This window comes from Centroberyx gerrardi, chromosome 22, assembly GCF_048128805.1.
Source record: "Centroberyx gerrardi isolate f3 chromosome 22, fCenGer3.hap1.cur.20231027, whole genome shotgun sequence".
NCBI classification, from domain to species: Eukaryota; Metazoa; Chordata; class Actinopteri; order Beryciformes; family Berycidae; genus Centroberyx; species Centroberyx gerrardi.
Genome location: NC_136018.1, coordinates 10662120 through 10680239, shown reverse-complemented (window position 1 = coordinate 10680239; position 18120 = coordinate 10662120). Strand labels below are relative to the sequence as shown.

At 40.2% G+C, this 18120-nt stretch overlaps 1 protein-coding gene across 1 annotated transcript in view; it reads left to right on the top strand.

Moving 5' to 3' along the window:
• The first annotated feature begins 1649 nt into the window (after positions 1–1649).
• vipr1b (vasoactive intestinal peptide receptor 1b) overlaps positions 1650–18120 on the top strand; it is a 41985-nt gene continuing 25514 nt past the window's right edge. The window contains exons 1-3 of the mRNA XM_071913740.1: positions 1650–1703; positions 8615–8705; positions 12927–13034. Of these exons, the coding sequence (XP_071769841.1) occupies positions 1650–1703; positions 8615–8705; positions 12927–13034 (253 nt within the window). The remainder of the gene's footprint in view (positions 1704–8614; positions 8706–12926; positions 13035–18120) is intronic.

Genomic DNA, 18120 nt, shown 5'->3' with positions numbered 1-18120 from the left:
AGTGCTCTTAAGTTCCAGACAGCAATAGATGGTGTGATCACACTTTATTCGGATAGTCCAGTGTTGATACATGATGTCCTATCAAGTGACTATATGTGTCACTAAAAAGCCTACCGAGTTTAAAGTGATACTAAAGTGATAATTGTGTGAAAATTAGATATTCATTGTCTGGGCTAGGGTTAATTTTGGAAATAGGGTTAATGTTAGGAATATGGTCAGGTCAAGGTTGGGGTTAGGCTAAGGTCAGGGTTGGGGTAACTTACATCTGTGGAGATGCACTAAATAGGCAAGTGACACTTTGTTGAACATCTGGGGGGACTGGGGGACACTGGTGCTGCTGCAAGGACCAAGCTGTTCACTTTTGTATCCCTTCCTTTCACTCAAAAAGCAGTTGGGCCCACTTGTCCCGTCACTGCCCTTGAGTAAAGATGTTGGGTTTCTCCTCTCTGGCCATGGTGACTTGCTTTGTGTAAAAGTCACTCACTAGGAAGCCTCAACTGAAGTTTGTGAAGTTTTAGGTCAACACAAATGTCTGTCTTTCAGTCTTTCACCCCCTTCTCTTGTTGAGTAGTGTTTCCCAGCATGGTTGTGGTGTATTAGTGACGTTTGATAAGAATTTGTATAACATTTTGTGCTTACATTCCCAGTTGGCTGTCATTATGTATTAGTGATTGTGTGAAGATACACACCAATGCAATTTGAGTAATGGGCTACCCTTATTGTAGAAATCAAGCAGTTTAATCTATATATTACCTGCCCATGTTCCACTTATCATGCTGCCTTGCTACCACAGTAGAGAGCTGTTGGCAAGCAAGATGCCCCCTCTCCTGTCTGCCATTGCTACAATATTGCACTTCCACTGATGATGATTATGAAGGAAAGCTCATAACTGTATTGATGCCTCATAGACCTCATGGACAACTGCTGGCTAGAGCAACGGTTCTCAAAGTGGGGGGCCGGGGATCCCCAGGGGTCCTTGAGGGGGCTCCAGAGGGTCCTCAGGTAAAATAAGGAATACTTTGATTTGATTTGAATTTCATTCACTAGAAGTTGAGAGGACAGAATGAAGGACTTTTCTGATGAGAGGTTGCACTCTCCCCACCTACAGTAGACTATAACTAACATACTAAATGATTTGTAATAATAAAACTACTCAAATGGGACAAAATCTCACCAACCACAGGTCCCAGGTCTATTTCGGGGTCCTGAGCTGGCGGACTGACGGGTCACACAACAACACACAAGCATCCTTGCTGCTGCTCCAATAACACACTCTCACTTCTGCCAAGAATTAACGCGATGGCCTTTTACTTACCAGATCCCTCTCAAACCGCATTAGTCCACCGCCAGCAGCCTTTCACAGACACCGTGCAGTGTTAACAAACTGTCTCCCGGGACAAGCCATCCAGACTTGTGAATGGCTAATGGGCGGGTACAGTTAAACAGATGCAGCCAGCGCACAGAGCGGAGCACAGCCACTCCAGTCCGATGGAGCAGAAGCAGCATTTTGCTTCACACATCTGAACACACACACATACACGCGCGCGCACACACACACACACACACCGTTCCTGTACACACCTTCCTTCACATTTTACAAACGAGTTTGGCAAGGAGTCCTGAAAGAAATCATTTCAAAACTAAGGAGGATGGATGCTTCAAACATGTTATTTCTGCTGGTGCTCTGCCGTTATCTACCAAAAGTAAGTGTTTCTTACTCTTTCTTTCAAATTTTAGAAGAAAAAAAAAAGAAAAAAAAAAAGTCTTTTGTAGCCTACTTGAGAATCAGACAAAATATCCCTCCTTGACAGAGGCGGAGATTATTTTTGATTTAAAATTTTAGAATAAATAGGCTATAACATAAACGTTAGTAGCCTACCGTTACTAACATTGGGGGCTTAAAATGTTCTGCATAAGCAAAACATTTAGGCTAGATGAGTTGGGAATTGAAATTCATGATTCAGCTTGTTAGTCGCGCTGATGTTTAGGTTTCTGTAAGCCAGTCAGTGTTTCCCACAGCAATCGGCAACGACTTTGCTTGTTCAAAAAGTCTCAGACTTTGGGATGAATTGACCATGGTTTAACTACATTTCAAAGAAAAGTTCATTTTATTTGATTGTAGATATCTTAGTGTTTGAATGTCCTACAAACTAGTCTGAAGAAACAACCAAAATCTATCTATCTATCTATCTATCTATCTATCTATCTATCTATCTATCTATCCATCTATCTATCTATGTATGTATCTCTCTCTCTCTCTCCAAATGGGCCTATATAATATTTGGACTAAAATCTTGAATTTTCGCGCAGGTTCGCACAGGTTGCTGTTAAAAAATGTCTCGTTTTTTCCTATATTGGCTATATATTTTCACCATTGGCAAAGTCAATAAATAAAACGATTTCACATTTGTTTTCATATATTCAGACATATTGTCTGTTTCTGAAGGGGATTATTAAATATTTGAAAAAATATTTGTCTTTTAGTTAGGCTTCTTGACTACCTCAACTTACGTTTTTTTTTTACTAGTAAATTTGAATACACTGATAATTTTATCCCAGGTCCTACAATGCATTTGCTGGTCAATGTGCATCACACCACAATGCACATCTTGGAATAAAGAATTCACTTTTCTTCAAGACAGCTATTTTAGTCAACAGAAAGTCAACAGAAAATACTGCTCTTTGTAAGAATCCACATGCCTATACCATTGCTTTATGTCTATAACTCTACCAATACTTGTAAAGATGAACTTTCTCCAATAACCAAGACTAATCTGTCATTCAGACTTAAAGCCTGAAACTGCTGCACTGAAAGCAAATGTGAGACCTACTGGGACACTGGTTGTTCTTTTTCATGACATGAACTTTGTCTTGCAACATTTCGTAGCCTAAAGAGAGCAGACTTGTGATCTGAAGGTTGTTGGTCCGAAACCTGAGCAAATCTCTGAGGGAAAGAGCATGAGAGAGGAACACTCTGCCTTACCTCAACAACTACTGCTGTAGTGACAGTGGGCAACACACCCCCATTTCTCCAGAGCAGCTGCTCCGTGGGAAGACTTAGTAGAAGACTGTGGCTGCAGTGGGCAGCGTCCACATATGTTTGTGTGTAACGGTGTCATGAAGCAGGGAGATGCAGAAAAAGAACATATATGCTCAGTAAGGCTCTTAACTAGATAAATACAGGTTAAAAAATAAAACAAAAAGGGAAAATGTTCACATATCCCCAGAAAACTACCTGTCATGCCTCTTCCATCTCTATCAGTTTTTTCAGTGGAGCTGAATCTCACACACACTTTTCTCTCTCTGTTCTGGAAATATGGTGCATTAGTGAAAATGCACTACTAAAACTGAGCCTCTTGCATGATAAAGGCATAAGAAACATACAGTATACAGAACACTGAAATTCAGTGGCACTGCCCTTTAAGCAAATCCAGTGATCTGCTTAATTTCCCCTTCAGCTATTGTGAGTGACTTCAGCATTCTTCTAATACATGAAGTCACTCATTCACTCAAGCCCTTTACATCAAAGACCGTAGATTAATCTCCTGATGCCTTTTTTGACTATCTGTGCTATGTAATTACTGAAAATCCTTCATTTTAAAGTTCATTCAGGTTATTTTACTCAATAACAGCCAGCTAAGACCTCAATTTCTTACAGATCGTTTGATAATTGGTTGATAATAAGCCTTCCCAGTTGGTAAGGATATATATTATGATTATTAATGATGAGAATGATGATGATGATGATGATGACACTTAAGTCAGACAGACTGTTAAAATAAGATTATCTTGTTTAACTGTTATTAACTACACCTCCTTCACATTGAAATATTTCACCCCTCAAATTTTAATGTAGCAGTTGCTAAATAAGTATCTAATGAATACATTAGAGCACATATGTCATCTATTAACCTGTTTGGCCCAATCAATTGTTTTGATATTCCAACCATACACATGGTACGCCATTATTTGGAAGAGTAAATGTAAGTATAGACTAAATTAATGGGACACAATTTTTTTAAACATTGGACCACAGTAAATAGTTAGCTGTAATCTCTCTGTGTGTTTGGCATGGATAGTTTGTTAGAGCTCCATTGCCACTTTAAACAGGCTAATATGTGACAGTGCAGTGCCATGGTGCTTTGCTCATGGGAGTTTTGGTACTGTTAAGTGGGCTCTCTAAATGTGCACTACTTCCAGCCTCCTTTTAGTAGCTCATAAATACTGTCAGCACACTTCGGTACTGGGGAATTAAACCAACACCCTTCAGGGCATTTCAAGTTCAGGCCAACCTGTGCCTAAAGCTGAAATCATCCACCAGACAGCTTAGGATTGCTCAAGATAGGAAAATCAGCAAGTGTGTCCTAGTTTGCTGCAGGATTTTGATATTTTCATTAAGCCCACTGACTCGTGTGCAAGACCAAACCTCCAGTGTCACCTGCAATTACGTTTTATGTAGCAGAATTGTTTTCAGCTCTGTTTAGAAATGTCAAAAAGTGTTGTGCTGATAGGCCGGCTCTTCTCATGACACACAACTACTGACAGCGATTTTACATGTACAAGTTATCTCAAACTGTCCTGTCAATGTATTTCGAGTGATAATTAATAGCAATGTGCTTTGTTACAATTACGGAAATATGCAGGTTTCTGATTATGTTAATGTTTGGCGGCTTTTAGACACTCACCATGGTTTCTTTGGATGCCTGTCAGGTCAGCTCTTTGCTCTTTGGGTCAGGCAGAACGGACTGTGAAGATCTAAGTGACTGTGTGAAAATTTCCTCCTGCTTGCCCCTGACAACTCTCGGATGTCTGGCCCACCATGAGGCTGCAGCAGTTCAACCAGAGACGTCATCTGTTGACATATTTTAGTGGCTCTTATAGGCTCTAGTGTGGAAAACATTTAAACGTTTGCCGGTGCGCTCTCTGTACTTTTGCGTCCTTTCCACAGTCCTATAGGCAGCTGCCTTACAATAACACACGCTGACGTGTTTCATCAGTATATCTGGTTAGGATATATAGTGTCGAGGAGGGTGCAGAAAATCCCGTAAGTGGTTAAAAAGTGTCTGGATGTCAGTGTTATTTGTGTGACACAATGCAGACGGGACAGGCAGGAGGAGACAGGGGAACAGTATCAAGGCAGAAGCCAAAAGCAACTTGTTGGATGAATTATCAGAGATACTTTTAATGCATAGACTGATGTCACCTCCAGCATTTTTTCAGCATGATCCAGACACATCTCCTGTATTTACGTTTGACTTGCAGGATAAAGTGTCCTATCTTTAAATCATGCCCAGTGCACACACTGTGCTAACCCTGGCTGTGACAGCCTAAAGCCATTGCTTAGGAGGTATGCATGATTTAGAACTTGCTATCCATTGAAGTGTGGGATGGGAATAAACACAGTAGTTTGCTTTGTCTGGCCACACACACACACACACACACACACACACACACACACACACACATCAGCCTTTCTTTTCTTTTTCCTATCCGCTCACCCCGTGTTTTATTTGATTGTTATCTTGTACTCAAACAAGGCCAGACTAGCGGTCATTGAAATGACAACAATCACTAAAAACTTAAAGCAGCGGCCTGGCAGCCCTCGTGATGAGATCTGTGCTAACAAACTATCCAGGCTGGCAGGTATTTATGTGTTGCATTGCCCACAGAGACGCTGCCTGTGTGTGTTTTTGTGTGTGTGTGTCTGTCTGTCCCTAAGGCTTGGAGAGGCCCACTTATCATCTGCATAGTGTGAGATTGTCATTTTGATGCATTGCACAATACAACAGCCTCTATGGCTGGGTTGAGTTGCGTCCACAGAGTAGATATTATAGATAGGTTTTCAGCATCTGTAACTGGCTGGCACTTAATAATTGTCTTCAGTGTTTGAGCAGCAGCATAAATCACTGTCCAGACCCTTCCCCTCTCCTCTTGTATCTGTAAATGTACCTCCATTTCAACCACCCCCGAAATCAAATATGCTTACTCATACTCTGAACTCACAATTGTTTTGTTATTTCTGGTCTCTCTCTGTGTATTCTGGCTCTATTCACAATATAGGATAGTACATGAACTAATAAACTACCTCCATGCAATGAAGAGCGCTTGATCCCATCAGCCTACAGTCCAAGTCCATCCACACATTCCACTATCATGTCTATTTTCCCCCCCGATGAGGGACTCTATTATCTTTTTTTTTCTAGTGTTTATGCAGCATTAGTGGCGTTTTGAAATCTTCAGGTTTGTTGCCACTGGGTCGCTCTTCCCAGAAGAGCTAAGACATCATACCAGTGGAGTTAGAACATGTTCTTCACTTTGATCTCATGTTGAACGTTTGGGTTAGTACCCTGAATTTTTTTTTTACCCTAATTTGGATTTATTTTCAGTAGTTAGAAAACCCACAGCTTGTGCCGTAAGTCTGAGATATCTTTGTGAATTGAAACTTTGCAGGGGAAGAGAACAGTGGTGCTCTTCTTCTTCTGTTGATAGATGTTAATTTATGTTGCACAGTTTCATCAATGAAACTTTTTATTGCTTGTGTAGACAAACAGATAAAGCAGTGCAGGCTGCAAATTGCTCTTCGGGACACAATATTGTGTGTTTACAGCTCACAGAGAGCACAAGATTTCACTTCCCCTCTGCCCTCAGGGGCCTTTGCACTCAAATCCTCTCTTAAGTGCCCCATCCTTATATTGCTCAACAATCAATTTCATGCTCATCAAAAAAAAAGGGTTACGAAAGGGTCTGACCACCACGAGTGTTCCGCCTCTGTCCATCTTGCTCTGCTCAGATAATGTCAGCAGATTAATCTCTTGCCTCCCAGCCGGTGCCTTGCTATTACTTTAGGATATGTGGGATTCTCTGCTGTAATCGGTTGCAGCGCAGCGGTTCCTGTGAGCAAAGTTGTGGGGATTATGATAGTGTGTCAGGACGACCTCATCCAGGAAGGGAAGAACACGTTAGGTAATGACTCAGGCCCAGATAGCGCAGTATGTGTGGTATGGGTTGTATAAACTGCATTTTTGTGTCGCACTTTCCATTAATGTTGTTTACCTAAAGGCCGCTAAAGTGTCTTTACTATCACATGATGCACATTATTGCCCTTATTGCCCATAATGCAGTGTTGTGTTGACATTATCTCCCTTGGCTGTGAACAATAAACTATACTACCTGTAGTATTCGGGTAATTCAGCAGCACTTCTTTCAAATGTACTTTGAATCCAACTTTTAAATGTACTTTATGCAGCTCTTAAAATAGAGGTTGCACGTAGATTGCTTTTTATGGGGCTTTTACATTTATTTTGACCCGTTTTGAGTTGGCCAATCTTGTGTGCTATTGTTTGCAATGTTCTCTAAATATTGTTCCATTTTATAAGCCTCCTGTTTGTAGTGTCTTTAGTGTCACTGTCACATTCAGGTAGATGGTCAGAAAATAAACATTCTTCATTGCATCTAGATATCACAAATGCCCTCTGCCTGTTAAAGGGATGAACACAGCTTACCTGATCACATTAAGTCATTACACTACAATGAATATGCTTTACAAGCTGTCTGGCCGTGAACGACGTTAAGAACAAGAGTGCTGCCGTCCTTTTCTTTGATGGGGTTTTTTGTGTTTCTTGTCTGAGGTGAGCACCCTACTGTAGGCTAATAAGAGCTGCTGTGAAGCAGCACAGGGTCAGATCCACTGGGAGCAACACTGGCATTTCTGGACTGATGAGGATCACTTCATGTTTGGTATTACGTAATAGGATGGTGGAGGCGCTCTATAGTGGTCCTATAGTCACTATAGGTATACCGAAGATGACATCTAAGTGGAGCACATGCATTGTACTATTGTGAATACATGATGTGTTTTGCTCCATGTGATTCCCTGCACACTCTTCTTACCATGCCCTTTACTGGCTTGTGTGCAGCTCTGGTAATGGCAATGCATCTGAATCCTCTTCTATTATAGCCATCTTCCCTGGGAGTCCATGAATATGCTCTGCCACATGCAGACTGGTCACATCTCTCTCTCTCTCTCTCTCTCTCTCTCTCCCTCTCCCTCTCTCTCTCCCTCTCCCTCTCTCCATCTCCACTGACCTTCTCAAGCTGCTCGCTGCTCGTCTTACACATTTTCATTGACCCACCGGCTCTCCGCCAGCGGCTGTCAGCCTGAGTTTGTCAGCCCTTGTTGACACAGATGAACAATCGCAGTAGATTACTCATTGGCCCACTCTCCACTTCCTAATCCATTTGCATGATACCATCTATATGCAGGGCGAGAGGGAGCTCTGTTTTGATTTCAGACATAGAGAACTAGAGTACAGAGTAAACCTTTATTGTCCCCGAAGCCTGCAGCCATTATAAACATGCAAAGGACACATAAACAGTTACAATACATATGTGCATTTACTGCATTTATTGGTGGGAGGTTCATTATATTAACAAAAACAGTGCAAAGGTCATTGTAACAAATGTGACATGTCATGTGACAAAGGAAAAAAGACATATTCATTAGCGTATCACTGGCCTCACTAATGTAAGATGAATTCTTACAGTACTTCATTGCACTGAGATGGAAGTGTATGCTATTCTTAATAACCAAATTTGTTTTCTGTCTTTTCTGCAGGTGTTATCCGTGCAGATGTGTGATGTGGTGAATGAGGTCGAACTGGAGAAAGAGCGCTGCGAGAATAGCACCTCCGGGAACGTCACTTCAGGTCATTCTCCAAGCACATTTCCCTCTGCTACTATTACACTGTTTAGGGTTTGCAGGAAGCCATTTGGAGAAAATGGGAAACAGCGTGAGTAAATAAATAGGCAGATACGGTAATACTGTGTGTGGGAGGCCATAGCAGGCAGAAATGAAGGATACAGCGTTTTCTCAGAGACCGCTGTTCACTCACAAATGGCGTAGCCCGACTTTAACCCAGTGACACCCAGCTGTAACTAAGTAGGTACACTAAATACTAGAAATCACAGCTGAATTACCTCTCAGTTCATGAAACTTCTGTATATTGTAGTTGTCACAGATTTAAGATGGTAACAGTCCGGGTTTGTTAGCATAATTCCCAAGTAGGCTACATTTTCTTAGAAAAACCTCCTCTTTTAACCATCAATTCAAGGAATAATCTTTTAAGTACTGAATGTTTATATTACATAGTTTAATTTCATACTTACTAGGAATTGGGGTAATATTTTCATAGAAATGAGCTTTTCTTTATAATTACCTCCGCCAAGGAGGTAATGTTTTCGGCTGCATCTGTGTGTCCGACCGTCCGTCTGTTAGCAGGATATCTCAAAAGGTTGGGCACGGATTTGCACAAAGCTTGGTATGAAGGTTGGTCATAGGTCAAGGAAGAACTGATTAACTTTTCATTCGATTGGCCAAAGGGGGCGTGGTTTTGGGCGTGGCATATCACCAAAAAGTGTTTGTCACACATGGCAGAGGTCTGTGCTCGACTGAGCTCATTACTAAGCGTATTATTAAGGTTCCCATGGAATTCCCAGTTTCTTATCCTTTCTAATTCATTATTTCCATTTTAATTCAAGGCCAACATATACTGTGTATGTTCAGCAAAGGTACTAAATAACACATTTCAATTTACACAGTAAGAACATTGAAATTGTGCTGTAAAAGTAAGCATAATTTTTTTCCATGGTATCACTAGATTCTTACCATCACCTTTATAATTGGTTATGTCCTCTTCCATACAATCCAGACAACCTGTGCTACACATTATTATTGCGTTTTTCCATGCAATCAAGATAAACTTATGTCATTGTCATTTATTCTCTGCAGGGTTACAAAGTAAAGTTTATGGTTTACAGTGTAAGTAAATACTACAAACAGAAACAGCATTTCATTTTGTGGTGTTTCAAAAAATCAGGAGCACAACAGAACCAAGAGCCAAACAGAACCAATCCCTAAATGTGAAGCAGTTTAAAATGGCCATCCATTTTAAAATGATATACGTTCACTGCATTTCACATAGACAAAATCTAGAAGCAAAACTGTGGTGGTTTCAGTAACTGAAAATATTGGAGATTCATGTACCAAAAAAAGAAAAAAGATTTTATTTCCATGTCCTGCTTCTGTAAATTATCACGGCAACTGGGAACACAATTTGCATAAGTGGTTAAGTGGCCGCTGCAAGCATCATCTGATTTGTGCTTGTGCAAAAAAATATGACACACACACAACGCCTTGGGGCCGACCAGTATCACAATGTAAAATCAAAAAAGTTGGCACACCAGTGATCTAACATTTAGTTCCGGCCCCAAATCTTTAAAAAAATGTCACATTTCAACATTAGCTGCTAGAAATGCCTCAAGCCATTTATTTTTGTTAGCTAGATAGTGAACATTCAACACCTCCCACTCTAGAGCTGAAGTCTGAGCCAGCTCCTCATCAACAATGAAATAAAGCTGGTTAACGTTTTAAAAAATCTAATTTTGTCACAAAACATTGCACACATATTTACAAGACTGTTAATCCCTTCAGATTGTGCTTTGAACTAGTTTAGAGCACTTGTTTTTTCATCAATAAACTACACTAAGATTAAATCTATCCACCAGTCTCAGGGCTGAGACTGAGCCAATCGTCATGATCTTCCAATGTCAAGCCAGCCAGAATACAAAAAACAGGTCAATATTTTCAAAATATCAATATATATGTAATATATAAGAAATAAGAGGACTATAAGAATATGGAGAAAAACAATATATGAAAATGACAGCATACAGTGTGTGTAAAAATGTGCTGGCATTCATATTAATGGATCTATAGAGGGCGTTGTGAAAAGCTATACATCTTCCAAATACATTCACTTTACAGATGTACTGTACATAACGTGCAGAACTTGCAGACTTGCCTATATGCATTACTAGCTGTCCACATTGTCAAAACTCCAGTTGGAGGTACCATATGTACAGAAAAAGGCACATGTGCACTGATGTCTATCATAACTGCCTAAATATGCAATCATACATCATTTTGCCTGTATTTTGTAATCATGCACTTTCTTTGAAACTGTTTTGAACCCTTTTTGTGTTTTGGAAATGAAGGCCTCATACTTTGCTTTGACAATGAAGGTCAGCACCATGCAGAGACCTATGAAACCTGAGTGAAGCTTCAGAAGACTGTGAAAGGACTGTAATAATAAAAAAAAAAAAAAAACACACACACACACACAAGCAATATAATGCATTGCAAAGTGAGAACTTCTGAGATTTCTTGGAAAAGTGCCGTGAGCTCAAAAAGAAGTTGAGGCTCTGTTGAAAACTTAAGACAATCTGAATTTGAATCAGATCCTTTAAAGTGTATCACCAACTTCTTCTTCTTTCTAAGCCTCTGTATTTGGCGGCGGAGGGCCTCAACAGCCATTTTGTAGCAGTGTGTGTATAGCACTACCGTCATTAACGCTGCATGCCAGAATATACAAACTGTCAAGAGATATTCTTCAGTTTTATAGCTGGTCTCTGTTTGTTTCTAGGAGGCCGTGGAACACCAGGACAGTCTATATGTATGTTGCACAGCTGTAAACTGTGAACATATGGTTTCTCACACATGTGCTACACAACACTGCTAATCCAGTTATTAGGGATATGACCTTTTGCAAGCGGCTTCCAGTACCTTCCTGTTGAGGAAGCAGATAGGGAACTGGAGAAATGAGGGTCATTGAAGAGATAAGGAGGAAAGCAGCGCGCACACAAGCAGTTCATGTATGTTCACTTTATGCATTATGCAGGATGGACGCAGTATGTAAGTAGTATACGTCTATTGTCATTGAAATGTGATTTCTCAGTCAGTCTTTGAGGGCATTATCATTATGTCTGTGTGCTAAAATAATTGGGATGTGCTCAGTTTGACCCACAGAAGGACCAACTGGTGATTGCAGTGACATGAAGTTAATAGAAATGTGTTTTGTCCCTGTGTTCCTGTAAGGAGGCCAAAACCAGATACTTCAGTGTTTCAGAGTAGAAACTTATGAATAATTTCTCCTCATGTCGTGTGTGTGTGTGTGTGTGTGTGTTGAAGGGCATGGGCGTATATATTACCAAGTAACACAGCTCCATATTCATGATGTCCCGTCTGACATTGTTGAGCTTATCACTGGAGCATGTTCATTTCAGAGCAGCATGATCAGTCATGTTCCAGACTCTCGGTGTGTTTACCCCCACCGGCCCATGCTCCGACACACTGGATGAGGCTGTGGGTGTTTGAGGAACAAGAAAAACCCCTCCCTTCTTTTTAAATTCTTATAGATAAAACTTATAGAGTGTGTTGGATGAGTTCATCATAGTTTCCTTTGGGGTTGTTAGGAACAGGGTTCATATAAATGTCAAACTACTTGATTGAATATTGAACCTTGCATTAGATCTTTCCATATCTTTCCACGTAAGGACTAATGCATTCTGTAGCGCCTCCATGTTGACATGTATGCAATTGCAATATTTGACATTTGCAATATTTGACTCAGCATTATGAATACCAGACTCTAAATGTCCTCAAAGTGGAGGGTGGACTGAGATTATTGAGTCCAGTACTTGTTTTGACTGTTAAGATGTTTATTGAAGGAATATGATGTGAGAAATGTCATTTGATGAAGTTGATGCAGGATGATTAAAGTCAGTATTATGTACTATGATACTTTTATTTGAGGTAAACTTTCCCTAATCAACACATATTATTTCCCACTGGGTATATTGTATGGAATATTCATTCCAGTAAGTGAACTTTGCCTCATGATCACTGGAAGTTTTATGGCAAAATGGGTTTTTGAGTTGAAAAAAACGTTTAATGTTGCTACCATATTCACTTTCATCAATTACTATAGTGTTATACAGTACTGTACCTTGCAATCATGTTACACCGCGCACACACCGCGTGTGTGTGTGTGTGTGATACTATCTTTAATGGTAATGTATTCTCCTGGCAGGTTGCCAAGGGATGTGGGATATCGTGGCCTGTTGGCCTTCAGCCAGAGTTGGAGAGGTGGTGACAATAACCTGCCCCAATTACTTCAGTTACTTCAGTGAGCACAAAGGTAAACATCTTTCACAATACAGTGTGCATGACAAATATCTTCTCTATCTATCCCTATCTCCTATCTATCACATTTTGGCTGAATCATATCACTAATAATATGATAATGCACTGCTACTCGGTCCTGAATCTGGATAAACTTGCACCACTAAAGTGATTAATTAAGCAGACACTCTGTTTGCTTTGCTCCTTAGCTTTAGAACAAGAAAATGTAATACATTTTAAGGTTAATTTAAATATCAGTAATTTAGTCTAGCTGTACTCTAATGGAATAATTTATTTGTGAACAAACAAACCCACAGGTGCCAAAACAGAACCTTGTGCTGTTACTCTGTTCATTACTTTAGGGCTGAGTGACAGATTTGTATTTATTTTCATATTTGTGTAATATACGCAGGCAATATTGGGGTCAATCAAACCTAATTAATTTCTTTTGAACCAAGTGAATATTTTGATATTTCAAAATGTATCTTGCGTACAACAAAAGCCTGTGGGTGCACCTGAAGAGGAAGTGTGTTGTTTGTGTGAAAATGGAGATTTAGATTCATAAAACTGGTAGTTTCACCGCAACCTCCTGAGCACTCATGAAAATGGGATTGGAAAACATTACAGAAAGCCCAAGGCAAACAACTCTCACAGGATCCTCTGTACTAAGCACATACTGGATATGGATTCATGGACCTCATAAAGACCATCATTACTGTGACTGTAACATACAATGTCTTTATTTAAAAGTCCAATCCTTAGAATTTCAAAGCTCTAACCGTTTTTTTATGTCTTTGTTGTTTTTCAAAGCTGGAAGAATAGCCCACATTCTTGGAAAGTGAATGAGTTGTGTGTTTATTCAGCAGGCACAATGAACATATTTTAGCTATACAGCCTTCATCAGCAGCTGAATGTATAAAGACAAAGCTCATTCACTTGTATTGGCAATCAATCATGTTTTTGCAAGTTTTTAACCTTTTGCACTTCACTTTGTCTTTATTTGGTTTTTGAATTGAGCACATTAAGCCTCAATTTCTGTTGTATGTAAAACAGGCCGGGGGAAAAATGTATTTGCCAACTATTTTAATCACTCTTGGTTTGCTTTAAAATGCACGGATCTGAGTTACAATGGGGTGGGAAGGGCATATAAAGCTTCTGCAAGTCCTACAAACATATACACATCCTATTCTTCAAAACTCTCGATCTTTAACATGCACTATTTAATCAAGATTTAGTATTTGTGATAAACCTGGCGTTCTTGTAGTTCTTGTCTAATTCTTGTTAACCAAAATGGATGAGCAATATGTAGCAATGATGTGGTATGTGAAACAGGAGTCAATATGTCGTTCAAAGATATGGCTTATTTTTGTGTTTTCAAGAGTGAGAAGAGAGAGAAAGCGAGACAGAGAGACAAAAAGAGAGACAGAGAGAGAGGAAGAGAGAGAGACAGAGAGAGAGCAGACAAACAAACAGAGAGATAGAGACAGATTTTGTATTTGTACAGAATTGTTTGCCGGTAGAAGCTCTTTGCATTGAGACTTTGATGCCATTTTATGTTATTCATTCTTATCTCTTTGATGCTGTTGTTGGCACTATGGATTGTTTTTACTGTTTATTACCAGTAGACATGATCTGGTGGACAGGACCTTATACCAATCTAGGATGAAATGCTCACACAGAAACTTTTCTTACATGAGTTGAATTGAGTTGAATTGAAAAGGACATTCTGTAGATAAAGATACATCGGCTTAGTCATGCAAATACAGAGCTCCTATTGGCTTGAAATAATTCTCAATATGTTGACTATTGACAGATTTACAGCTTAATAGATGTTTGCAGTTTGTAGATCTACATATTTGCAGCGCAGGGTGGGCAAATGTGTATTCTTGGCTCTCCACATCATTAGATTTACAAAGTTGATTTTCACATGTGCATCATAAGCTGTTCATATCCTCTGATACAGATGTAAGAATGTGTATATAAATACAGTATGTCCAACACCTAAATCTCTCTCTTTGTCTTTGGGGCTTCTACTTTTCCCTGCATACCAACTTTTGGCAGGTGTCTCTGATATTCCTGAAATTGCCTCTTCATCAATCAGCTCCTTTCAGAGATGCTTCCTGATTTACGTGCCTTTATTTTCATCCTGACTCCATTTTAGGTTATCGAGAATCTTTTGATCTTGCTCAGCTTGTTAACAGTCATAAGCTGGGCGTACACTTGGCCTTGTCTTATCTCTGGTTTTTCTATTTGCAATCTGGAAATGTATTATGTTTGCCTGTCTGATCATAAGGCCCATTGTGTTTGATGCTTCTCTGCCCCTCTCACTTTCTGTTTGTTGCTCTCGCTACATTAACTCTTCCACTGCCAGTAAGTTCTCTGAGGCTTACAAATCTGCTCCCATTACCTGCATTATTGAGGCTCCCCAACTTAGCACAGAGGAACTATATTTCCTTTGAAATTTTGAGAGACCATATCTAGCAAACTATAAGAAAGCAGTTAAAAGATGCAAAATATTTCTCTGAACTGATTTCTAGAAAGTCCCATAATCCCAAGGTCCTGGGACAAACAGGGATAAACTCTAGGATCTCTCTTGGATCCAGCATCAATGTGTCCACATCAGGTGTGAGCAATTAAAATTCCCCCTCAGTGTCTATAACAACTTCAGACCCATATCTAAACTACCATTCCTGCCTAAGGTCCTTGAAAAGATTGTTTTTTGCCAACTGCAACTTTCTTTCCAAAACCACATATTGGAAACATTCCAGTCAGTGTTTAGGGCTTCTCATAATACTGAGTCCGCCTGACTGAGTGATTAATGACCTGCTCCTCACAGTAGATTCTGGTGATTGTGCTATCCTGGTCCTACTGGAGCTCGGTGCCGCCTTTGACACAGTCGATCAGGCCAGTCTGATTGACCATCACAAGCATGAGGTTGGTGTTGCAGGCACTTTACCTATCTCAGCAGTAGATCGTTCTGAGGCAATATAGGCAATTGTTTTTCCTCCCTGGCCGGTCTCTCCTGTGGGGTCCCACAAGGTTCCATCCTCAGTCATATCCTCTTCTCTATCTATATGCTCCCACTGGGTCAATTCATTCAGATGTATAATATCTTCTTCCAGTGTTACACAGAATACACAACGTTATCTCCCTCTAAAAGCAAACGGCCAGTGCAACTTGAACAGCCTCAGGGATTGTCTTGCAGATAACAAATGTTGCATGGCACACAATTTTCTCTTGCCGAATGAGAGCACAACTGAAGTCTCTGGACCTCTTGACTCCATAAAATTGATTACCAATTGCTTGGGCCAGCTGTCCAACTATGTAAACGTTATGCCAAGAGCCTAATATTTTTGACACTTAGGTTTGATAAACAAGTCAATGCAGCAGTAAAATCATCCAGTTTCTTTCAACTTAGAATCATTTCTAAAATCAAGTCCTTACTCTAGGCCTTATACATGCCTTCATCTCCTCCTGCTTAGATTATTGCAATTCCCTGTATACTGGTATTAGCCAGTCGTCAGGAACAGGGACTGCATCAGCCCTATTCTGGCCTCCCTCCCCTGGCTTCCTTCCAGTACATTTTAGAATTGATTTTAAGGTTTTATTATTAGTTTTTAAAGCCCTGAATTGGCTGGCTCCCACTTATACATCAGACCTCTTAAGCCCTTACTACCTCCAGACCTCTCAGGTCTTCCATCTTCCGAGCTTTTCCGAGCTCAAGGTATAAGCTCAAGGTTGACCGTGCCTTCGCTGTTGTGGTCCCTAGACTGCAGAACAGCCTTCCCCTCTCCATTACATCTGCCTGTTAACTCTTTAAAGACGCAGCTCAAAACACACTTTTATGCTCTAGCTTTTAAACTCTCTTGATCTGTCCAGATGTATGTGTGTGTGTTGTTTTTTTCTGGCAGTACTATGCTTATATATTTTGTGGGATTTTATATTTGCTGACTTTATGCAGCACTTTGATCAACTCCAGTTGCAACCCATTTTGATGCCCTAATTCCATGTAATTGTGCATACTAAAGAGGAGATTGTACATCTTACTTTGATGCAGATACCACCAAATTAAACACACATCACAGCAGGGGAGATTGTGTTGCAGACCAGTTAGAATGTTTTCTATGTTGTTTCCGGGCCCCAACCTCTGCTTCAGAGTCACAGATAATGCCCCCATTTTCTCTACCTTATTCCACACCATTCCTCTTAGTCTACTGAGTGCCATTTTCAAATCTGCGCTGATGGATTCCCATTCCTTCTTTTCATTGCCTCTGGGCTATTTCACTCTAGCTTTTTACCTGCTCATCTTTTTCTCCTGCCTGTAAAACCCAGCAATTCAATGCTCATGCCTGCCTCCTGAGTGACAGGTGTGCTAATATCCATCACCAATAGATACATGATGATGGGGCTTGTACTCAAACCAAGAAATGTTACCTTCTCCACCTGTGAAGTATATATATATGGATATATATATATATATATATATATATATATATATATATATATATATATATAACTAGTCTGTAAATATCTATAGACTAGTTAAAGGGCAACTTCGCCGATTTTCAACCAGCATTGTATCATTACAATATGGGTAGTATATGCAAATGAACAATGTTTAACTTCCCTCCATGTTGCCTGCACCCAGAGCTCCCCGCTCATTTTCCAGCAAAAGTCCGCCAGGTGACGCAAAACGCGTCATCCGGCGGACTTTGGAGATCGGCCTTAGACTACAAACTACGTTTTCGCATTTTCTGTAGTGGTGCCTTCAAGGACGGTAAAATGTGGGTCTCCCAAAACACTCCCGTCCCATGCTACGCTAGCGATAGGGAAAAGCGGACACTAAAATATCATACTACTAAATACTTTAAAATATCAGTATATTTGGAAGAAAACTAGTTTCATGATACGAGGCCGAATATCACGCTGTTGAATCAGACACAACAGAGTCTGGAAGAGGAAGCGACCACCGGACCGGAGCGACGTTTCAGCCGCAGCTAAGCTAAGCTAAGCTGCTAAATTTCTCCATGATTCATCCAGAAGAGCTGAATCTAACACAAAAAAACAACTAGCTTTACAATATAATGTTGGAGCAGAGATGT